The sequence below is a fragment of the Cygnus atratus genome, chromosome 3 (assembly GCF_013377495.2).
Source record: "Cygnus atratus isolate AKBS03 ecotype Queensland, Australia chromosome 3, CAtr_DNAZoo_HiC_assembly, whole genome shotgun sequence".
NCBI classification, from domain to species: Eukaryota; Metazoa; Chordata; class Aves; order Anseriformes; family Anatidae; genus Cygnus; species Cygnus atratus.
The window spans coordinates 100185704-100210999 of record NC_066364.1 but is presented as its reverse complement, the minus strand read 5'-3'; the positions used below and the strand labels follow the sequence as shown (position 1 = coordinate 100210999).

The window sequence follows — 25296 nt, the reverse complement described above, 5'->3', positions numbered from 1 at the left end:
CTGACACTGAACATTAAGCTAATTATGCTTCCTAACACTCTGTACCCACTCAGCTTAGCAACTGTCATGAAACCCCACCAAGTATAAGGGGTCTGCATGTGTAGGAGCAAATGCAAAATCTGGCTTTCTAATAACAAAGAAGAGGAGGTAGGAGAAAGTTAGAAACATTGACTTATCTCCTCCTGCTCTGTATTAATTGGTGGTATTAACACTTCTGGGAAAAAAAAATAAAAATCAAGTAACAGAAGCCTTAGCAACACAAAATCCAAAAATCAGCATGCTGAATACCATCTATTTCTTCCTTTTGGCTACAACAGTTACTGAACAACAGTTTCCAGATAGGCTGAAATGTATTATTAATGATGTATATATGTATATAAATGTATATAAATGTATTATTATATATGTATATAAATGTATTATTAATGAATTATTATTAATGATTATTAATGATTAATATTAATGATTATTAATTATAATGATCAGTTTCAAAATATTAAAGAAAATAAACATGGAAATTCTATAAAATATGAAACAAGCTAATTATATTTTCTTCACCACTCCTTCTCTCCTTAGTTAAAACCCCAGTCTGAACAGAAGTCAGTATGCCCACACCTGTTGCTCAGAATTTGAATCCGTGTGCACCAGTGGCTGCTGCTTTATATATATGAGACCCAGGGATCCCTCCAAGATCAACAGAAACTCGATGTAAAACTTACACAGTTTAATTTACAGTAAGAACAGAAAGATGCAATCCCACCCTTCCTTAATGCATGGCTATTTATCTTTACATTAGTGGTATACAGCTTCTGTGTGCCTGTATGGGTAATCAGAGAGGATCCAAATTTTTGGATGATCCTAGTAGAAATCATTTTCCCAGCATGAGTCGTTCTATGACTGCATGTATGTTCATGTGGGGACAAATGAGTGCTGGAAAAACAGAACACAAAATGGCCTCTTTTGATTGCAATGTTGCTTAACAACAGACTAAACAGTTTGCAGAACTACAGCACAAGTTCCTGTGCATTGCTCCTGCACTGACCTTAAATAGCAGGAAGGGTCTTAGCTCCTCTGAAGCCCAAATGAACTTTATCCATATGCCATTAGCATTTTAACAAGTGAACTGAGACAAGTAAAGCTTGAGTTTTGGAGCACGAACTGAAGCAAGTTGCACAAACAAACAAACAAAAAAACCACACAGGTGTGGGAAACAAGCATATCTTGCTGAAATGCAGGTATTTGAAAGTTAGAAATTTGCTGTCAGTTCATCCAGGGCAAAATTCAATCCAGATTGTACATAAGGAAGATCCAGAGCTACAGCATTTCTGGAGGTTCACTCTCTCTATTTTTTTTAATTTTTATTTTTTAATCGGGACTAATTGACTTACTGTTAGTTCATACATTCATGTATATTTGCAATTCAATTTTAAATGAAAAAAATAAATACCATTTAGAAGCCTATTTATGTACAATATTATAAAGTATATTAGCTTTTAGTATAGTAACAATGAAATTCTGCTTGTGGTTTTGTAGTTAAAATTTAGTTTTGCATTACAGATGCAATGAAACCACTCAGAGCACATGAAAGAACATACTTTTAAAAACAAAGTATGGTCTCTTCAAATCTTCTGCTACTTCTGGAAATGTACTCATAGGGGCTGAGTTAAAATGGTATGATACTTTTAAGACAATTACTGATTAACGTCAATTTTATTTATTGATATTTTAAATCTATCCATAAACCAATAAAGAAATATTTCTGTACAATTAAATCTCTTCAAAGCACCACATACTGACTACATTTTGAAATAGCAATCAAACTGCTCTCTCCCCTGTCTACAAAGGAAAGTCTTTTCACAACCTTAAAAAAATAAGGCCATAGTGCAGAAAACTCGAAGAGGAATTGCCCTCTTCCAAAATGGCACTGTCTCTTCTCAAAGAGGAAACCGACAGAATAACATTGTCCCTGAGGGTGACGGCAAGGGAAGAAAGCAACGTGTCCTCAAACATTCACATAATTTAATCTGGAACTGCAAATACTATTAAACATGAATCATAACTGTAGAGTTACTGCTTCATGGCACTCCAAAGAGGAGATAAAACTGCTTAGTAGTTAATTTCTAATGATGTAAACACATTTGGATTTTAATGTTGTATCTGAATCTCCTGCATTATTAGCTTTGGGGTTACAAGATATTAACTCACTACCTTTAATAGCTGTACATTTAAATTAAAAGGCATGTTTAAATATTACCTTTTAAAGTATTTTTGTTGGGAATATGTTCATGTGATAGCAAAAGTGAATCACCTAATAAAACAGCTACGCATTCCTTAGTTTTATTATAATGTAACTATGTGCACTTCTTCATGTTTAATTTAAAATAATAATAAAAAAAAAAAAAACCTGGCTGAATTTACCTCCTCTGGTATTGTAATTTCATTCCACAAAAGCCACATTAAACAATTACAGTTCTTGTAATTAACCAGTAGTCTAATGTACAGTTTTCTTATTCCAATCTATTAACAGCTGCTCAAAAAATGTAGTAATTAATGGTTTCATTTAATTTTGGCAAACCTGCAACACGACAAATAGTTTTGTATCTGCTGCAAATTAGGACTCTTTCCCAAACAACAGATGACACGGTGGGAAAGAGGGAGCAGACAGAATCCTTGCACATCTTCGTCTCTTTAGAAGATCAAATAAAGAGCAGCTGTAATACTATTTGTCACATCTGTTTAAAAACATACTGTATCTGCATCATCAGATGAAAATGAACAAGTGCTATACAAATGTACAAATAAGGGTTTCCCTTCCAAACTGGGGAAGGCTGAAATACATATTTTTAACCACAGCAATAATACACTTTTGAAAAGCTCTCATCAGCTCTCTTGTCATTTTTCTTCTAGGCACTTTCTTTAAGAGAATACTGTTAGTCATAAAAAGTAAAAATCACAAACGTGTTCTTGAGAGACATCATCTTTTACAAGACATAATTAAACTGGATCGAGAACAACTAAGAAAAGGAGGGAAGCAGTTGCAGAAAACCTGTGGAAGTCATAATTAATATTCTGTTTAATTGACGCTTATCACTATTTAGTAGCATCAGACATTTCCTTTACATAACACTTCTTGAACTACTTCAGTCTCCTTTCCAGAAGGTCTCACATGTACAAAGACCTGTATTTCAGCCTGGGCTGTTTACTATGGCAAGAGCAGGCTTCAAGGAATTCTTGCCATCTCAGAAAAGAACCACAAGTGACCGTTGGAAGAATGGCTCGCCATCCTCCTTGCACATTATAGTAATTGCTCAGTAGGTGCCTCTGTTGATTTTTAAATAAATATTAAGGTTCCACCTCACGTTATGGTTTACTTTGCAGCCATAAGTAGTCTATCCTGAGTTGCCACTACACTGATAAAATTGTTAGCACAGCATCAGCTACCTAGTTTAAACTTAACTTGTATAATTCTATACCACCTCCAAATCACTTCTGCAAGTATGACTTAGCCTACTTTCAAGCCAGGACTGAGCTATATAAGAATTACAAATAGCTTTTTGCCTTTTAAAGATCACTGAGGGAACATTTGAGTGTGGAAAGCCAACATGGAATTATCAAGATATGACCAAAAAACTGGCAAACAGTAAAAGTTTGGGCAGTATTTTCTTCTCATTCTTTCTCCAATCATGTGTGTGTCATAAATTCTACTTAAAGTACAATAAGAAAAAAACATACGTAGATAAAGTAATTAGCAATACTTAACAGGTACACACTGCAAAAAGAAATATGGAACAAGACCATTATGTACAGTAAAGGAAATAATTGTACAATTGTACAGGTTTAACTTACTCAGTAGTCTGCTGTTTTCCCAATCTGAAATGTTTCTAGATTATAGCAAAAAATAACTAGTTATGGCATTGACTGTATAACCAAAGGCAAAGTATTAAGTTGCTTAAGTACTCTGGTTAGTCCGTCAAGCGAGAATAAAAGTACTTCCTAACTTTATAGGGATATTTTGAAGACAAATACATAATAGCTTAAGAGACACACAGACAACTGTGTGACAGAGGTCCTCTAACTCCTTAGCAGGATAATCAGATGTTCAATATAACGATGCTATAGCAGCTTAGCAAAATATGGTTCAACTCTGTCTCCACAGCTGACCAAACGCATGTTCTTAGCCCTGGGGAATCTTCCTTTAGGTAGAACTTATTTTTATAAAACTTTACAAAGGTGACTTAAGAAAATGTGTTTCTCCTCATGATGGGAGCGTGCAAACAATGAGCACACGATCAGCTATGGCAGTTCAGCTGCCAAGCAACAACTTGTTAACTCACCATAACTCAATCATGTTCAATTGTTTGCCCACAGCCTCGGGCTACAGACAGACATTTGGTCTGCTAACAACTGCGCCAGATGAAGACATTACTATCCCAAGCTATTTGTTATCACACATCTGCTGGAGATTATCATCTCCACAGCTCTGCCGGAGGAAGAAATCATGTGAGCATTCCCTAATATGGTTTGTACAAAACCAGCCAATTTAATTTAAATAGGTGAATTGAGCTTACCGGGCTGGTTTTGCCCAAAGCACATTAAAAAATGCAGACAAAAAAACTTTACTGGCAAAAGAGTAGAGGATGAAAACAAGCAAAATTAAGAGAATTAGCACCTTCAAGCAGTGCAGCAGGCTATAGGAGGTGACTGTTCCTGTCCTAATGCAAAGAGATAATTTAAACAGAGAACTTTTTCAAGGCTTTGTAGAAGGAAAAAACAGCTTTAAACCAGTAATCTGTAGCACTGTGTATAGAATTTAACTAATCAATGGCAAAAGTACTTGTAGATTAAAACTTATCTGTAAAGGTATCATAAATAGATATGTATGTTATAATGTGTCAAATACAGAAGATCACATGTTGAATTGTATCAGCATCATATAATCTACCTAGGTTCTAAGTTTTGTGGTGCAGGACTGTCCCTCCTTAACATTTTGTTCATCAGTAGCCTTATCAGCAGTTCTCAACAATCAAATTATCATTCCAGTAATAAATCTTGGTATTAATTTGCATAGGATTGGCTCATAATTATTAATTTTCACAGAAGAAACCTAATACAAGCAACCCAGTATGGTAAATTTTACTCAGAAAGTATTCAGCGTTACTCCATTATAAAGAGGCAGCTGCAGACCACTGCAGTGTTTAGAACTCCACACCTTTCTGATGTATTTACAGAATAAACTATTCCACAAGTCACTGATCTAACATAACGTAGGTATTTACATATTGTGTACATGCTGAGACAAGAACTGTGTTCACTCATCCAAAAGGGGTAAAAAAATAAAATAAAATCAAGGCAAGCATAAAAACACACATACATATGAAAAAAAAGAGATGATGTCTTTCAGAACAGGAAAAGAAAAGATGCAGTCCCTCCACTAGAAATACAGTTATGTGACAACTATTTAAATAAATAGCCAGAGAAATTCAGTCCTGCGGTAGGAGAATCAGATTAAACTATATTCTGGGTAAGTATAATCATTCTATAGAATTTCCAATACTTATCCCACTGCTGTTATCCTATCACCACATTTACCAATAGAAAAGCAAGACATATAAGGTCACAGCCACTACTACTTCTCTGCCTCTTTTTAAAGAGGTTACTCATCTCAGTGCAACTACTGTAATAGTTTAAAACATCAACTAATCTAGAGTCAATTTTAGAATGCTTCAGACCTTCAGGTGCGAGTAAACACTCGCATTCAGCAAAAGATTTAACTGCTATGAATACAGAACAATGCAATTGTGAAAGATTTGCGGCAAGGTTATTTAATTCGGAAGGAAGTGAAAATTTGCTCTAGTGTGACCTTGTGACACTTGATTGGTATCATCGTAGTTCAGTGGTTTTCAAAGTATTTGGACACAGGCAAATTCTAAATGACAGATTTCCATTTTAAGATTCTGTACACAACAATGGAAATGCTTACTTGCAACTAAGGTGGAGCTCACCATTTTATTAACTGTGAACAATATTTGCTATTAAAACAGTAACTTCTGTTAGGTACTTCATTATGCAAAAATATTTTCTTTCTCTGTCTAGACTGGTGAAACTAAGATTAACCCTTAAGGTACAAGTGACAGCTTAAAATTAAGTTTTAACACAAACAACCTTGAACATTAACCACAGATAAATCTTACATATGTCACTTAATGTTAAGAATTTAATTTATAAGTAAAGAAATACCAGAGAAACTGTCTTGAATTGAGTGGGGATAGGTACTATGAACACATGAGGATATAAAGTATGTATTTGTCATGTGATGTTCCGATACATCTGAAACTCAATCTCTATTTTGGTCAGAACAGCTTTTGATAAAAAGTGAAATATTAGGTTAACGAACATCTAAATTGTAGGAAGAAGGTAGTCACTAGAAATGTTATTGGCCTGACAGAAAATACGGTTGCATGTGATGCAAATTAAATTCTTATTTTCAGTAGTTGAACTGTTGAAAGTGTGTTAAAATTTGTTCAATATATATCTTATAAATAATTACTTGATATTCAAAGACAGCAGTCAGACTGTAAAAAATATCATTGCCATAAAAGCCTGAGAACTACTTTTTAAAGTCATTCCCAAGAGCTGACAAAGTTTCTATGGTAGGCAGAGAAAATGATGGTTTTCTGCAAAAACACAAATAATTATTGTGAAATAACCTGGTGACAACCCAGAGGAAAATACCTTTGAAAATAGAGATGATGGTGCCAGGATAAGTGAGCAGATGACCTTGGTTTTTTTTAAACATACTATCATATTATAAAATACTGTGGTGTTATGTATATTGTAATCATGGTTTATGTAAGTCTTAGTTTAAGAATACTACAGATATTTTACAGAAAACAACAGTCTTCAGTCTTGGATTTGCTTAAAATCTTTTTGCTTTTTATGCTACCCTGACAGATACTTATCTGGATAGCAGTCTACTAACCTGCTGATGATTTGGACATGAAGAGAGGGTGAAGATCATTCCAAGCATTTAATGCCATTTAAAAAAAAAATCTCTATTCTAACTGCTTTTGAAGGTACCAATCACTTTGCAAGAGCTTCAATGGCCAGAAAACAAACAAACAAACAAACAAACAAAAAACATACAGGAGTTGTGATTTTGAATGCCTCAGACACTGTTCCACAGTGCTCTGGCATAAATAACAGTGACCTTTAAAAGACTTTAAATATAACATGCTTCTTAATGCTCATTTTATATCCACTATCTCAATTTTGTGTAAACAGCTTGATAGTAAGTATGTACTTACAATGAAAATTCTTATCTAAAGGGGACTACCAATATTCCGAACAAAAATACAATGTGACAAAGTGCTTCCCAGAAAATGTATGCAAAACTTTTCAAAGTTTTTTTTCTTAAGAGACAGCATTTATTTCTGAAGATGAATTACCAGCACTTGCAAAAACAACATTTTAAAGTGTGTAACCAGAACTTGTCTACAATGAAATAGATTCATACTTATTACGCATATTTTTGAAGGAACCATTGATCTAACTTTCCGGCTATTCATCAAAGCAATTATTTAATCATATGAAAAAACTAATTTCACTATGACCACATATATACTAAAAGGCAAATGCTTGAAAGACAAGTTCATAGTCTCACTCAAAACCATAGTATTTTATTATAAAACAAATCTGTTATAGTTTTTCAAAACAAGTCATTTGGTATCATGACATCAGGTTTGCAGAACAACATAAAAATTGTGTAAGGTACTATGCATGGCAAGGGGAACATTTTCATAATTTCTCATTTTTTGAAAATACTAGAGTTAAAATAGTATTTGGCAGAATAAATTCAGCAGGTAACACACAAAAAAAACCACAAAACACAACACAAAAACATCTATGACTCCTAGACTACTGCCTACCAGTTCAGTGTTTAACTTCTTTGTTTTTTTAAGGGGAGGAAGCAAGCTGGAAGATATACTAGATTTGTTTCAATAAGTCTTCACAATGAGATTTTTGTTGTCAAAACATGATATAAGAACAATTCAAGTGTTACAGTATTTGACTTATCTTCTTGATATCAAAAGCATGCATGCATAATGGTAATTTCATACATTTTCAATACTTAACTTACATGCCAGAAGCACAAAACTTGTTTTGGTATCCATTTAATTCTGATGTTTACTAAAGAGATTGAGTTTAACAAGTATAACTGGATAAAGATTCAAGTAAAGTCTAATATATATATATATGTATGTAATACAAAGATTATGCTATATAACTGAGATTGTTTAAAGTAAATAACAAGAGCAGAAGGAAAATGGAGAATACCCCAAAAGAATGATGTCTTTTCTAATACAAAAATTTGAGAGTTAATAAATCAACAACTGCAAAAACAGTTTTAATGAGAGCTGCAACATTAACTTACCTGCTAGCTGTTTTTACAGAGCTGTTCTTCTTGTGTCCTCTGTCCGATCGGTTGTCTCGCAAGAGTTGAAGCTATTCAAAAAATGTTCAGAACAGTTTCACAAACAATGCCTCTATTTGCTTTTCAGAAATGTTACCCTGACAATGCCACTCTTTCCTGTCTTTTGAGTAATCTTTCAATAATGGTTTTACCCTAGACTCTAAAAGTGATAGAAACCTAATAAAATTTTACAGTAGTAACTAAGATTGCAAGATACATCCACAAATATCTACCAATTACAAATTACTAAGTACTTGAAAATGAAAACCATTAAGCATTCTAAAAGCACATTAGAAGCCCATTCACAATGTCACATTTAACTTATGTGAAAAATTTTATAATTTTCACACTCAAATTTTCAAAATAAAAAGTGTTGGGGAACACTCAAAAAATATTGAGGTTGGTGTTTGTATCTAAGCAATTATGAAACAGTTGTAAACTCTTCTAAGCCTCAGGAGCTTTTACAATTTGAAAGCTGCAGAAGCAACAGAACCACATTATTAAAACTTCCCACGATAGTAGTGAAGCAGGGATAATGAAGAAGTCACTTAATTATAATACTGACTGAACTTCTGGAACAATCTTTGATTTACTCCTTTTTAGATAAATAAAAGAAGACTTTTCATTCAGAGTATCTCCAATATTCAGAAGTCTATTTCCAGCATTGTGACATTTGTCAAGATGGGTAAAGTGGCAGTAACAGCAAAAAAGGCAAAAAGTTGCAGCAGAGAAATCATATTAATCATATATTGAATGAAGTATAAAATAAAATATTGTTTCAAAACTGACTGCAGATAAATGGATCTAATATCCAAAGAAACACATTTAAAAGTCCATTAGAAACTAGGAAGTTATGAACTTTATGATTTGGCCAACCATATCTTAATCTTGTGCATGGGTACGAACTCCAAAAAAACTACACCTATTTAAAAATTATGCTTGATTAATTTTTTTCACAACTTTTTCCAGCTTGCTTGTTGTATAGGGAGTGCTCCTTGTCATTTCAGCTATTCAATTTTCAGATGCAGTAAACTAGTACACTCTTATTTTTAATGGCAAAGGACATATAAAGACACTTTATTTTGATACATTATTGCAAAATACATTTTTCACTTTCTTAGAGTCAACAAATCAGGGCAATTGCAATTCGTATTTAAATGTAGCCACATGTTTTACCGGTATGACTATCATACAGTGTATGTCTGTCTCATGATGAGGCTAAGGAGAACAGTTTTATTATTATCAGCACTCTCTGGTAAGTAAATTGCAATTATGGCATGTAAAAATACAGATCACCTGCGAGACGTTAACAACTTGTGTGCAAATGTAATAATTTTAATTTCAGAAATAAATTTAAATAGAAAGTATTAAACACATATACGGTATGGATCTTCACAACTTTAGTGAGAATTCTGTAGGCTGTCAAAATTATCATAATTACATTGCAACATCATTCTCATTTCTTTTACTGGTCTAAAAAAATTATGCACCAGTAGCACATACATGATTTGATGACTTAAGCTTTACTTCAGAATTCATGAAGTGAATTCAGTCTAAGTTATGAACAGAGTGAACTTAAGACAATCTCTGAAACCACATCTCTTAGGTAGTGCAAAATAAACTTGTAAAATTTAAAATTAAAGCAACTATTAACTGAGAAAAGATGATACTCTGTTAAGAAAGACAACCAATACGTTAGAAAACCCACTTAAAAACAAACAAACAAACAAACAAAAAACACACTCAAACTCATTTTAATCTAGTAAATTTGACTACTTATAGCATTTCAGGAATAGGATAAAGATACCCCAAGATGAAGCATGCTCATATTTAAAATTTTATTTTTACTGCATTTCTTCTACCAGGAAATATGTTCCAAAATGATGCCAGTTAAATGTGAATCACATAAAGCTGTCTGTTTAGATGTTAAATAAGTGTCAGTCAGCCTACTGCAACATGTCAGAAGTTCTCAAGTTACAGCTAAACTGTACTGTGTTTTTTTTTCCACTCTGACAGTTCTGAGCAAGTAAAATAACGTTCAGAGATTTAGCTTTTGCTGGAGTTTAAAAGAAGAGTGGGGGATGGGAAAGTGAACATGCTGATTAAACTCTGACTTAGTGGAGTTACAAGTGTTCATGATGGATCATTCCAAGATGAATCTTTTGAAAGAGTTTATGCATCTTACTTCCTTTTGATGTTTCAAATTATTTAAATTTGTAAATGTACTACTGAATTGGCACAGATCTAATCAAATAAACTGTGTTATAACAACTTTTACCAACTGAAAAATGTACCATGGAACCACAGTCTTTGGTGCATTGCTGATATATTCAGTTACTTTTACTGGACATTTGATATTAACTATAAAAACAGATTTATTTTCACAGTTTTAAGTTCTTAGACAATATATTCTGGTTGGACCTTACAACCATCTGTAAAGAAAAGTATTTCTCCATGTCTGAAAACAAGCTAAAGAATTAAGGTGTTATGTTACCGATCAAATATAAACATGCCTTCATATTCCTTTGAGCACATCCCTAGTCTTGTGCCTCTTAGGGACTACACTGCAGAGGCTCAGGAAGCAAACCTGTAGCTTTTCCTCACACAGTATCTGCATCGTGACACTCTGCTTGGCTAGAAATTATGGAAATTTAACAGCTCCTTTTTGAGTGCTGTAGTCTTTTTAATCAATGAAATCTAGAAAAATGGAATTGAAGATCATCCCGTAGAAGCCTGCCCACTCTTGTCCCTGTTCTGTATTTCCCAATTTTGCGAGTCAAACATTTTGCTTTGCAGCGTTTTGAGAAATACAATATTTAGAGATATTTCGATTAACAAAATAAAGTTAAAAAACAACAACAACAACAAAAAACAACCAAATGCAATAAGAGATTTTTCATTTAACCTGTCAAAACTCAAGGAAACAACTGCTATTAAGTTACTGATTCAAGATTTTTAATTACCTAAAGGTCTTTTTGAAATGCACCACTGATAATAAATTTTCTTACAAGGAAATATGGAATTATACTTGTTTTGCTCATCATTTCTTAAAATATTAGCCTGCTACCTCTGGATTACAGTTAGTTAAATTCCTTAATACATCTCAAGTAAACTGTTTTTGATCAAAGCAGTTCTTACCTGGCTATGTTCCTTCCTAGCCCCAGGGCTAAACCAATGGCTGTGGAAGAAAAAGAAAAGACAGGTTTAACAATATAACTAACAAAGCACATGCTGTCATATGACCAGTCTGTGCGTGCTTTTGGGTATTTTATTGTCTGCCAGGAAAATACAGCCTTGGGCTATGCTTTATTTTAATGGGATATTTTTATTGAATGCTCAAAGTCTGTTACAGTTTTGAAAGAATGCACTACAAATGTCACTTCTGAGTAGCCACTGGCTTTATAGGTAATTATATTTTGTCAGAGAAGCTAAAGTAATATATAAATGATTATATTTTAATATAGTATAATGCACGTGCTATAAATAAAAATAATCCTATCTTTAATCCTGGTGTTACTTTTTAATGATTATAGCTAGAAAGATTTTTATATACTGTGGACTATGTGGTAATTGTTGCATTACTTTACTAACTGAGGTCTGAGTCTGAATCTAAAGTGACATTCAAAGTCAGTAGATTCAGTGTATTTATATCTACATATAATTGCATAATTTTAGCTATTAGCAGCCTTATTTCACAGAGATGAAAATTTGGACCAAGGGGTTGATATGGAGGGACAAGAATTCACAACATGACTTTTTGACTTTTTCTTCAATAGAAGTAAAAGAATATTAATTTCGGTTCGCATACAGACTTTGATCTCAAGAGCTGAATTAACATCTGTATGTAGCTGTAGCAAGCATTATACAAACTCATGGGCAAATCTTGACACTTGCAAAATAAAGAGGAGAAGGAAAAAAAATCAAAGAAAGGGGATCTGAAATTATATATAGTACCTATACTTTACTCCTGTAAGTAAGCAACAGGTTTTGGGTAAAGGATAAAATAATTCCATCCATTATAATAATGCACAAAAAGACCATCACATTATCTGCAATTATGATTGTATGGCTCCTCTAAAAGTGTAAACAAAGTTTATAAGCTTAACCTGGGTCACACTTTTTTGTGAGTTGTTAAATTGAATACTCCCATTTTTTTTCCCCACAACATACTAGAGAAGCTACCTAATGACACTAAAACGTTTAGTTTAACAAGTAAACTTTGAGAAGAAGCAAAGTTCATGGAATTGCCTGATCTAAATTACTGAGCTTTTTTTTTTTTTAATCACAAATCTGAAAAGTTCTTTGCTGATCATCAGTCCACCCTCTCAATCCTGTATTGCGAGTACATCACCATACAAGAGCAGTTGTCCCTGAAACCTACACACTGCTAAATCCTTTTCCTACTTTTAAGATGATTAAAGAAAATAAGTGGGAAATGAAATCAGAATGACAGTATTAAAGTTGAAAGCATACTTCGAGATAAAAATAAGTAAGCATTAATATACTGGATATGAAACACGCTCACCACTGCACTGAATAGTTCAACTTTCGTTGTAAAATAACAACTGAAAAAAAACAGAGATTTCACGCACACACAACTTTGAGTGGATGAAATAAAATAAAAAAAGTAACATTTCTTAGTGACCCCCCAAAAAAGGTCACAGACATCCAGACAATATCTTAAGAAAGCTAATGAAGCGAAGAATTATAATGGGTTACATCTAAAATACTTGTAGCTGATTGTCAAAAGCAAATGTTCAAGGAGGAGCAGCAGACTGGGGTATGTGTAGAATCATCCTTCTTCACAAACACTCTGCCAGTTTGTGGCTAATCAGTGGATTACAGACTGAAAAATTAGTGCCACTTATTTCTACTGAAACTGCTGTGCTATATTTTTTCAATGTGGTTCACATTTAGACATTAAAAAAAACTTCATAAAGAGTAATAACCCTTGTAATGAGAGATGAATCTTTATGTCACACATCTTTATAATTTTGGCTATTCACTGAAATTAGTGTTATTTACTTGTTTTAATAAAATGAACAAAAAGTGAAAACTAAAAATATTAGTTGAATTACTTTAGGGTAGAAATAACTTTTGAAATCACAACCTCTTTAGTCAACATGCACATTAGCAAGTTATGCGGTGTGTGTATCCCAAAATACATTATTTCCTAATCATCTGTGCCTGTGTTTTAGGTGTATGATTTGGAAAATAAAGGAAACTTGCATCTTCTTACCACAATTATACAAGAGATTACCAAGAAATAATGCTGCTAATGTTGTCAGCTAGACAGAATAACAGTTCACATTGATTGCACACTGGAGTGCCTAAATAAACTGAATGACATTCCCTATTTACATATTTCTGAATAACTAGTATCTTCTCGTGGAATTCATGATAACCTTCTTCCTCAAATGATATACCATGTTTAAGATTCAAGAATGTGAGGCTTTTTTATTTTCATTTATTCAAGTCTGGAATTTCTGAAATCCTTTAATTTGGAGAAAAATAAAAGTAAGTCTTTTTAAACAACCCATTACATTTGATATCTAACTTATTTCAGAGCACTGAAGGGTGCTGCTTTTTAGAAGAGCATACAGTGAGCAGGTTAATAAAAACACATTTACAAAGCACTGAACTTCATGTTTCATTAAGAAATATAAAATGAATTACAAAGGATTATAAATATTATTAAATAAAGACCATTATGTAACTGAGCTGAGGATCCCTTATCACATTTGTACAGTTGTAGAATGTTGCTTTGGGAAAGTGGTACCACTGTAAATGCAAACAGTAATAAAAAGAGTTGTAAGTCCCATCACCAATACTCACTCATGGTGAAGAGAATCCTGGGACAAGTGAACCGTTTTCCTGCTACCACCTGGTCCTGGAGGTATCTAAAAGAGAAAAATAGGTAAAAAAAAAAAAAAAAAAAAAAAAAAGTTGTCTTTGAATTACAGGGCAGCACATGAACATAGAGAATGTTTATTAAGGAATCACACTGCAAGTACTAAACACTGTATATCTAATGTACTGTCTCTATTTTGCAAATGCAATTAGCAATATCTGCTTTTTTTTTTTTTTTAAAAGTAAAATCTGAGTGCAAAAAGGTGCTGTGCAGGATTTACTTTAGGTCTTTTAAGTCTAATTGTGATCAGATATCATACATTCACAGATGTCTGGGGCCTAAGGTACTTTTCAAAACTCCCGAAGCACTTACTCTCTGAAAAATGAAAGTTGCATGTTTTGAAAAATTATATTTAACATGCTAACAAAACCACTCCCACATAGCCTTTGCATTCCCAACACAAAGGTTTGAAACTATTTGATATAGAATAAAAAGCAAAGATAAAATGATTTTTACCACACTATACTGTAGTCCCTGTCTAGTCTCCTATATACACTGAAACCAAAATAACATAATTTGTTCAATCTAAACATGATCTTAAGAATTCATGACAACACATGCAGACTTTTGCTGTAATGTGTAGATGATAATATTCTGGTATTATTCAAATATGCAAACAGCTTTATTTTTATAATCTGCTTAATAGAACTAATTTGTCTGCACATGTAGATAGGTAAAAGTAGGATTAGGGACCTCCTAACGAAACTCATGCTTGAAGAAACAGAGCAGAATTCCTGCTGGAAAGAATGCAGGAACAGATTTTCAGTTGCTTGGACATAGTTTTGTGTGCAGAAGATGACCAGAGGTGGGAAAGAAGTCAGACGTTCTGCCAGTTTTGAAAGAAGGCCACAAAAATTCAACAATAATACGTTTATATGGCTCAGACTTGCCAAAAGTACATAAGAAAAAGATTCACAGATAAAAACAGCCTACGCTTTATTAAAAGAACAATGCGTTCAACTTTTAAAGAAAAAAACAATCTCTACTCATCTAATCTTATGAAAAGCCAGGGCAGTTGGAGCTCCAAATCTGGAAAACTTTCAAAGAACACTTGGTAAAAAAATTAAAAGCTCCATGGCTTCAAAATATTTGATTAAATTCTGTTTCTTTGACCTTAAAAATGCTGTCACAAGGGGCCAAATCAAGGAACTCTCAAGTACTGTCATTTTTCTAGCTGGTGGTGATTCAAAAGAACTGGTAGCACCTTATTGCAAGCATATAAATCCCCAGTAGAGGAAATCAGGGCAACTACATAATTTTGCTGTCTCGAGGATTCTCTTGAGCACAGAACACATATGGGGGGGCAGCACCTAGTGCTTTACCAGCATTTGCAGTTTATTGTTTTACTAGACAGACTGAGGCTGAACATACCCACGTGGTAACAATAAATCGGTGACCAAAGTTTATGCAATGTTTACAACGTTATCATTCATCTAATAATTAGAGCAAGAAACATGATTTCACTAAGACAGGCCTAAAAATACGATTAAGTAGTTTAATATGCAATTTCTGAATTTTAAGATTAATAACAGAACTGTTACTTTAACAATATAGGTAAACATATAGCTCAGCTCTCAAGAGTTACATCCTGCATTAATCTCAAAATGAGGTTTTCATGCTATTCCAGTGGTATCCCTGGAATACAGTAATCCATTTTCTACACTATGGCTATAAGAAAAGCCGACTGTGCCTATGTCATGCTTTGTTAGAGGTTCATGATCACATTATCTCATGGTGGACCTGACACTTTTATTCAGTTTACAGTATGTTCTGTGTACAGGCAACTTATTTCCTTTGCCAGGGCTGCTGACAACCTTTTCCACACTATATTAATCTTGTTTACAGACTTTATCTCGGTACAAATATCAGAAAACTGAACTTTTTATCTCAGGGAGAAAATAAACAACATGTTGACAGAAGCAAAAGCTATTTTCTGGACTAAAATTGGTTGTTTACCTGCAGCCATACTTATGGAAACAAGTTTAAGTTTCCAGCTTACTCAAAATACATAATCTGAAATTTAATAAGCATTGAAATTCCCAGAAAAAGCACTTGATAAATTGCCAGTTTAAAAATAATATATAAAACACAAATATATTTTTCCACTAATTTATATGAGAATATGAACTTGTTTGGAATACAGTTACAACTGATCACAGAGCACACTGTTCAGGTTTTTCTTATATACCCTAGAAAGCTTCAATTACCAAGCAGCCACAGAATATTTATAAAATTAAGATCATAGTGCATAAATACAGATCTTTAGATAAAACAGAATGCTGATTATTCTAACGTTCACAATATGTAATGCAAATCAATTCATATTTGCAAAACTGTCCTCTAGGGTGGGAAAACAAAATAAAACAAAAAACTATCAGTCATCTTGATCTGATAACTCACTATTAGAAAAATCTACTGCAAACTTCTGCTGAAGCTCCAAAGAACTGAGAACCATTTGCTCTGGAAAGAGGCAGCAGATTCAGGACACTTATATCTAAACAAATACCTGCTCAACTGTACAGATTCTTCAATGATGTAGAAAAATTGCAGAGTTATCTAAAGTTGATTTAGACGTCCCAGTGCACGAGAAGAAACCAGGAGTTAAAGTAATAGTTTTCCACTGAGTAACTAAGAATAAATACAGTTCAAGGTTTATAAAAGTGTTTTTTGTTTGTTTGTTTTGCAATTAAATTAATGTGTGCATGGGTCTGAGTGCATGTGTGTATCTCAGGGAATCAATTACTGTGATGGGAGACTGACCAATCAGCCCTATTTTAAACTTCTTGGTAATGGTCAATTCTTACACAGTATTAAATGTCTTCATTTCACACATGGAACTGTTAGCTTTTAACACTCCCATGCTAAAGTAGCAGTGAGCACATAGTATTACAGTGCTGATGCTACATAGTTAGCACCAATAGCTATGGTACTTGGTGGCTCTTAGCCACAGGGGTCAAGTTGATAAGTATTGAGCCATCTGACAAGAGGAGCTGGAGATTAAATGCGCATGTCTTCCTCAAATTCTCATCAAATTCTCCTTGCTTATATTTGGTGATTTTATGCTATTGTTCCCTCCAAAAAAAGTGTGGGAGTGTGGTGGTTTTACTCGGGTGGGCGGCCAAGCTCCACCACAACCGCTCTCTCACTCCCCCTCCTCGAAGAGGAACGTGGAGAAAATACAATGAAAAGGGCTCAAGAGTTGAGATAAGGACGAGGAGATTGCGCAGTAACTATTGTGACGGGCAAAACAGACTCAGCATAGGGAGATAGTAAGATTTATTGCTAATTGCTAACAAGCTAGACAAGTGAGGAACAAAGGAAAGAAACCAAAAGCACCTTCCCCCCTCCCCCAACCCACCCTCTTCCACCTCCTCCCCCCAAGCGGCACAGGGGAACGGGGGAATGGGGGTTATGGTCAGTCTATAGCGCTTCTTCTCCGCCGCTCCTTCTCGGTCACTCTCATCCCCTGTGCTGTGGGGTCCCTCCCACGGGATGCAGTCCTTGCTGAACTGATCCGACGTGGGCTGCCCACAGGCAGCAGCTCTTCAAGAACTGCTCCAGATATGGGTCCGTACCACGGGGTCCATCCCTCAGGAGCGAACTGCTCCAACCTGGATCCCCCACAGGCAGCAGCTCCTGCCAGGTCACCTGCTCCTGTGTGGTCTTCTCTCCACGGGCTGCAGCTCCGGCCCAGAATCTGCTCCGACAGGGGTCTTCCACAGGCCACAGTCTCCATCAGTGCAGGTCCACCTGCTTCACCGTGGTCTCCTCCATGGGCTGCAGCGTGGAATCCTGCTCCACCGTGGTACTCCATGGGCTGCAGGGTGGAACAGCCTGCTTCACCATGGTCCTCACCACAGGCCACAGGGGACTTCTGCTCCGGCGCCTGGAGCACCTCTCCCCCTCCTTCTTCACTGACCTTGCTGCCTGCAAGGCTGTTCCTCACTCCTCGCACTCTCCCAGCTGCTGTGGGGCGCAGCACTTTTTTTTTTTCCCGTCTTAAATATGCTCTCACAGATGTGCAAATCAACATTGCTTATTGGCTCAACTCTGGTCAGCAGTGGGACCCTTACCTAATAACATGGGGCAGTTTCTAGATTCTTCTCACAGAAGCCACCCCTATGGCCCCTTGCTACCAAAACCTTGCCACGTAAACCCACTATAGGGAGGGGGTCTTGTTAATACTAGGTACCTTGCTTTCTTTTGTCTTACTGGTCATCTTTCTTTATTTTGGTGGGTGTCCTTTGTGCTCATCTTCTTCTGTTGTTGGCAACTTTTTGTTATTGGATTCCTCCTATGTGCAAATATTCACGTTTCTTTACCCCTTTATGTGAATACTGATCACATAATTAAAGAACATGCTTATAAATTGTGTCTGCCCATGCCATTGTAGCGGTACAAAAGAGCTGCATACTGTTGTGACTTACACTGTTTTAGTACACCTACATGAAGGTTCAAGGCAAGCTAATTAAATCCTCTTTTGTAGAATTTACGTAGTATCTACGCCCCTATTGTAGCCACAATTTCATTGACTTGAAGGTATCTGCTTCTCTGCTTGGACAAACACATCAGCCGTTGGCACAGACCTGACCTGAATTTCAACAAGTCACATTATAACATAGCTGGACATAATCATACTCATAATGAAACTTAGGTAGCTATAACTAATCCAAAAAGTGGAAGTATTTCTAGCTATTTACCCCAGTTAAGAATAGAAGCTTTTCAAAAACTTACTAGATGTATCAAATGACTAGGAATGATATCATACAGGATGAGGAACAATACTGATCTTCAAAAGTACAAAGGAAATATCATGGGTCTTCACACAGCTCAACTGTACTGCAATCTGCACTGTGGCTCAGCTACACATTGCATGAGATACTGTAATCAGCAGTTGGTATAACATGAATAAAACTTAAGGTCATCCTTGGAACTCACTTTCTTTTGACTCCTAGTCCTTTTTACCATTGCTTGAGTAACAAGGCCAGGCATTGGCTACAGAGTTTACAGCATCCCTGAAACACTGGCAGTCCAAATCAGAGCCACCCTACTCCTTCAGAGTGCTTTCCAAAGAATGCTCAGCCTAGGAAATTACGGCCCATAGGGATGGACACAATAACATGGAAAAATTTTAAAGAGTCTATAGCCAACTTCAGAAAGCTTTCCATATATAGCAAGCTTCAGAAGGGATATATGGAAGGATGGGGGGACTAAACAGATAAAGAAGGAAAAGAAAGAAGACTTCACTCAGCAGAAACAAGATTAAGTACAAAAGCTGTTGTTTTTAAGCGCTAAGAATATGGAAGAAAAGATACAGAATAGACAATGCAACTGCTTTCACCTATTTCAGGAAAGAACAAGATTACAGCAAAGCACAGAGAGGTCAGTCAGCCAAACTGTCCTTTCTTAGTCCAGTTTTATTCTCTCTAAACAAGGAAGAGGTTATTTGCCATGTACTGTTAAGTATTTTGAGAACTATGAAAAAATCATCTAATTTGAGATAGAATTGGCAGCAAGTTGCAGTTAAAAGCTGAAACTATTGAAGTTTTCCATTTTCAAAGTAGGCATTTTTGTTAAACAAGAATGTTGTTTACAGTTTTAAAGAACATTTCATTAAATCAGCAAGTGAGGCTAGAAGGAAAGTTTATTTTGCCAATAATAAAATATACATTTATGTATAAAACTCTTTTCAAACAACGGAACTGGTTGCCTGGAGAGGGTGTGGAGCCTATGCTCCTGGATGTTTTCAAGACCAGCTTGGAAAAAGCCCTGGGCAACCTGGTCTGCCTCATAGTTGACACTGCTTTGAGCAGGAGGATGGAGTAAAATGACCTTCAGAAGTCCCTTCCAACCCAAATTATACTATGATATTAAAGGGTGGATTTTTATGTATCTATGTATGAGTTTATTTTTAAAAAAAAAAAGTACACATATATTGGGGTATGACTTCCTTTGAAAAACAAAGGTCATCAGATAGCGTAACACTGTGTTACGTGTCTCACCTAAGCTTCAGTTTATGCCATAATAGTTGAAGTCTAGTGCCAAAGAAGCTCTTTCTATGCCCATGTACTCTTTGGCAAAAGCAGTAAAATTTCAGCAAAATTTCCCTGACCATTAGTTACACAGATAAGACAATCACTCTTCTATATAAAACAACTGGCCCTTTCCCTCCTCCCCTACAAATTAACTGCTATGATCAACTACAGACTAACGTATGTAAAACAAAAACAACACTTTTTTTTTTATTAAGCAAATCTTTTAATTCCAGAAGATAGTCCACATATTTACAGTATCTTTCTCTAAAAACACTATTTTGATGAACACAATTTGAAAAGTTCAAAAATAAATCCAGTTTTCTAAGGCAGGAGTTTCTGCAAAATAAGTTGTTGTCCAAAAACAAAATGCAATTAAAATAAAGTGCTAGACACTAGGATTTTGCAGTGGAAACTACACCATCACAATGACACTTCTATAATTCACATATCTGTAATTGCCAATTTACAGGAAATTAAATCAAACGATATGAAGGGAAGAAATAGAGAAAATCTATTTTCTGTGTTTTATTGCCCTGGTTAGGAACAATTTCTTATTATTTTTCAGCATCAATTTATTATCGCTCATTTTATGCCCTTCTTCACTAGAAGCACAGGAAAGCGGCTATAATAAACAAAGCTTTGGATTTAAAATACAGCTTTTAAAAAACACAGATGCAAATCCTTTGACTTGGAGCAACAGCCAGAACTAGGAGAATAAAAACAGCTTTAACAGCATACGTTGTTGAAACTCTGTCATAATCTTGGTTTGATGTTACCATTATGTTTTTATTCCCTCTAAAAGCACACTCTTGCTGAAGGGTCCACCTGACCATTCCAGAGAAGCATCACTTTAATGTACAGATTACCTGTAGGTGACGTTCAGTCAAACCCTATTCTACGAGGTCTTCATGAAGACACGGTCCACTAGCAAAATAGTTATTTCTATACCAGTTCCTTGATACTCCAGTTATAATTCTTTAAAATCGACCTCTAACACAAAGTATTGCAAAAAAATAAATGGATCATTGCTATTACGCTTGCAAAAAATAAGCAAGTGATAGAAGACAGAAAAACCTCAAGAAAAATAGGTCAAAAGACTTGGACTTTAACCCTAGAGCTAATACATATCTCCCTGTATGTGTTACTGTTTTCACAAAACAAACAGAAAACCCTACACACACTAGATAAAATGAGAACCAGTAAGTTTCTAAGAGTCAATGAATATGTCCAAACTCTCCTATCTCTGCACCAATTTCACAGTTCGAATTTTCTCTACGTGTCTTTTTACGTAACTATTCAAAATACCTGTCTTCTCAAGTTTTATTTGCAATTGAGTGACTGACAGATGGAAAAGAAAAAAAGGTATCCAAGATTAAAAGAAAAGTTCACTATTGAACACAGTTCCTTCAAAGTAAGATGGAAAATTTAAATCAGGTATAAAAGCAAAACGGAATTTCTTTGTAAATCTACACTATTACATAGTTTTTATACAAAACCTACACTTGAAATTATCTCATTATAAAATTAAAACAAGTGACTTTTGGAAAGTCAGTGGCTTGGATGTGAGGTTTTTGTTTGTTTTAGTTAAAACGGTAACAGTAGTGGAAAACATCACAGACCATGTTTTGTCCTAAATCTTTGCCAAAGAGACATGCTATAAAATGCTTTAGAATAGGAAACAGAATAAGCTTGATGATGACTCAATGATACACATTACTGCATATATGGTGGCTTTAAATACAGTAACACTGGAGGAGCTGTTATAGAATCATAGAATATCCCGAGTTGGAAGGGACCCACAAGGATCATTGAGTCCAACTCCTGGCACCACACAGGTCTACCCCAAAATTCAGACCATATGACTAAGAGCACAGTCCAAACGCTTCTTAAACTCCAACAGGCCTGGTGCCATGACCATGTCCCTGGGGAGCCTGTTCCAGTGTGCGACAACCCTCTTGGTGAAGAACCTTTTCCTGATATCCAGCCTGAACCTCCCCTGTCACAGCTTGACACCATTCATGCGGGTCCTATCACTGGTCACTAAAGAGAAGAGATCGGCGCCTGCCCCTCCGTTTCCCCTCATGAGCAAGCTGTAAGGCCGCGATGAGGTCTCCCCTCAGCCTCCTCTTTTCCAGGCTGAACATGCCAAGTGACCTCAGCTGCTTCTCATACGTCTTCCCCTCTAGGCCCTTCACCATCTTCGTAGCCCTCCTCTGGACACTCTCCAACAGTTTAATGTCCTTTCTGTACTATGGTGGCCAGAATTGCACACAGTACTCGAGGTGAGGCTGCACAAGTACAGAGTAGAGCAGGACAATCTCTTCCCTCGACCTACTAGCAATGCCATGCTTGATGCACCCCAGGATATGGTTGGCCCTCCTGGCTGCCAGGGCACACTGCTGGATAATGTTCAGCTTGCTGTCAACCACAACCCCCCAGATCCCTCTCTGCGGGGCTGCTCTCCAGCGTCTCATCGCCCAGTCTGTACGTATAGCCAAGGCTGCCCCGTCCCAGGTGCAGGATCTGGCACTTGCCTTTGTTAAACTTCATGTGGTTGGTGATCGCCCAGCTCTCCAATCTGTCCAGATCTCTCTGCAAGGCCTTTCCACCTTCAACAGAGTCAACAACTCCAAGTTTAGTATCATCAGCAAATTTGCTCAAAACACCTTCTAGTCCTACATACAAATCGTTTATGAAAACACTAAAAAGGACTGGCCCTAAAATGGAGCCCTAGGGGACCCCACTAGTGACCGTCCAGCAGCCTGATGTGGCCCCATTTACCACAACCCTTTGAGCCCTACCTGTTAGCCAATTATTCACCCATCGTATGATGTTTTTATCTAACTGTAATGCTGGACATTTTGTCAAGTAGGATCCTATGGGAAACTGTGTCGAAAGCTTTACTGAAATCCAAAAAGATCACATCAGCTGTTTTCCCTTGATCAACTAGATAGATGGGTGAAAAACCAGAGAAAGTAAGTACTGGTATATAATGTAAAACAACTTATTTGGTCAGTGGAAGGTGAAGTGAAAAGTCCAAATGTCTATCTGAAAAAGGAGTCTTTAAGAGAGTTTCTTCTGAGATCCCTAATGCTCAGTATGAAATGTGGCACCTTTGCTCCAACAGCAGCTCAGAGCACTGCAAAAAAATAGGCTGACATTACTGGGGGTTAGTTCAAAGGAAAATATACAACAGAAAAAAAAAACTTTTTATTAAACCAACTCCTGGTAAAGACACACATACGAGCCTCAGGACTGCATAAACACAGCACATCACTATTTCCATTTTATGTACTAGGAAAGGGAAAATCTTCAGGGTGGCTGTCTGAGTAGCATTAGATATGACAACAAAGCAATCGCTAAAAATTTGTGACTTCATTACTCTAAACAGCTAATATTCAACAAATTATATTTTAATTAAACCAAATTTCCATTAGTACAAGAAACTACCAATAAAATACTGAGGTACACATGCTGCATATGAAAATCCTTATATTTTAGCTGTCTGTGTAGATATAAAACTGATTCTAGGGTGAAATCTTAGACTCACTAAGGCAACAGGATTTTGACTTCAGTACCACGAGGACTTCATCCCCATTATCTAAGAATGACATAAAATGCTGAAACAATGTTTTTATATATAAAATTATTATTGGTACCTGAAGTTACCTATACAGTGATATAGACAGGAGGAAAGAGCAGAGCACAGTGATTAGGATACTAGCGTTGACCTGGGAGGTACAGGTTCAATTCCTTTGTCTGCTGCATGCTGGCTGCTTTGACCTTTGCTAAGTTTTATCTTTATATCAGTTCCTCATTTGGGAGAAACAACAAAAACATACAAACAAGACACGCACACCAACAAATTACAGTGTTTTTATCTTTACTTCATGAGAGTAATGTAATATAGCGACAGTAAAGATTGTACCAACAACAAAGGATATAAAAAAATGCATCAAAGCATTTGCTGTAAGACTTGAAGTATACTTTTGGAAGTGGTTTTTATTCTTAACATGATAAGACCTATTACAGGGAACAGAAAATGTCAATATTAAATGCATTTACATATATGAGCAGAATTACTTATAAGCAGAACTGTTTTCGAGTACAAGTCATTATGACAGCTCATTGCAGTGCAAGCTTACTTACAGTGGATTAGGCAACTCATGCACACAACAAAACCCCCATTTTCAAATCACCATCCAGCTTCAGTAGCAAGCTATGAGTGGCCCCTACTGGCTGACCAAAAGCTACATAAGGCACTAAGCTTTTGCTATGAGTTACAACCAGGGTACCAAGCATGTGAAGAAATGCTAACAGAAAAAATTTGCTCATCAGTATCAGCTAATTCACCTACATCATGACTAAAAATAAAAGGCAAACACAATGTAAGTCATTCATAGATAAGCAGCGTGCGTGTGCGGGGGGATTACATTCAGCCTTGGTGCTCCTAAGATTTGTTAAAATATATACTGTAACTATAGGCATGCAATACACAGTTTTCCAAATACTGCCAAGGGAATTCAGCAGGATATACCATGCTAGCTCTAAAGGTGGAAGCAAACGAAAATCAAGTAGTTTGTAACTTATTTTGCTTATATAACTTGAGACTGAGCTACTTCAATTATGATATCAATGGTTTGATTTAGATGCAAAATTAGAAAGCACGTTGTCATCTGAGAAGATAAGAAACCAGAGACCACATAACTACTCTTTTCAGAAATGTGCAATATATTTGACCTTTTCCTTATTTATAAAATTAAAATACACAATAACAGCAACAACAAAAAAAACAAACGTAAGTTTGAAAGTACATCTATTGTCACAAAGACGATCTAAAATTTCCTGAAGGTGCATAAATATATATATTTTTTCAAGAA

General features: G+C 35.6%; 1 protein-coding gene across 2 annotated transcripts in view; it reads right to left on the bottom strand.

Annotated features, from left to right (window-relative positions):
• GPATCH2 (G-patch domain containing 2) overlaps positions 1-25296 on the bottom strand; it is a 123300-nt gene that overhangs the window by 25566 nt on the left and 72438 nt on the right. Inside the window, exons 6-8 of one of the 2 annotated variants that reach the window (XM_035557975.2) lie at positions 14306-14370; positions 11609-11648; positions 8432-8502 (exon numbers count right to left, since the gene is read on the bottom strand). In XM_035557975.2, the coding sequence (XP_035413868.1) occupies positions 8432-8502; positions 11609-11648; positions 14306-14370 (176 nt within the window). Of the gene's footprint in view, positions 1-8431; positions 8503-11608; positions 11649-14305; positions 14371-24409; positions 24440-25296 lie in introns of those variants that run through there. The other variant, XM_035557993.2, reaches the window with a different exon arrangement.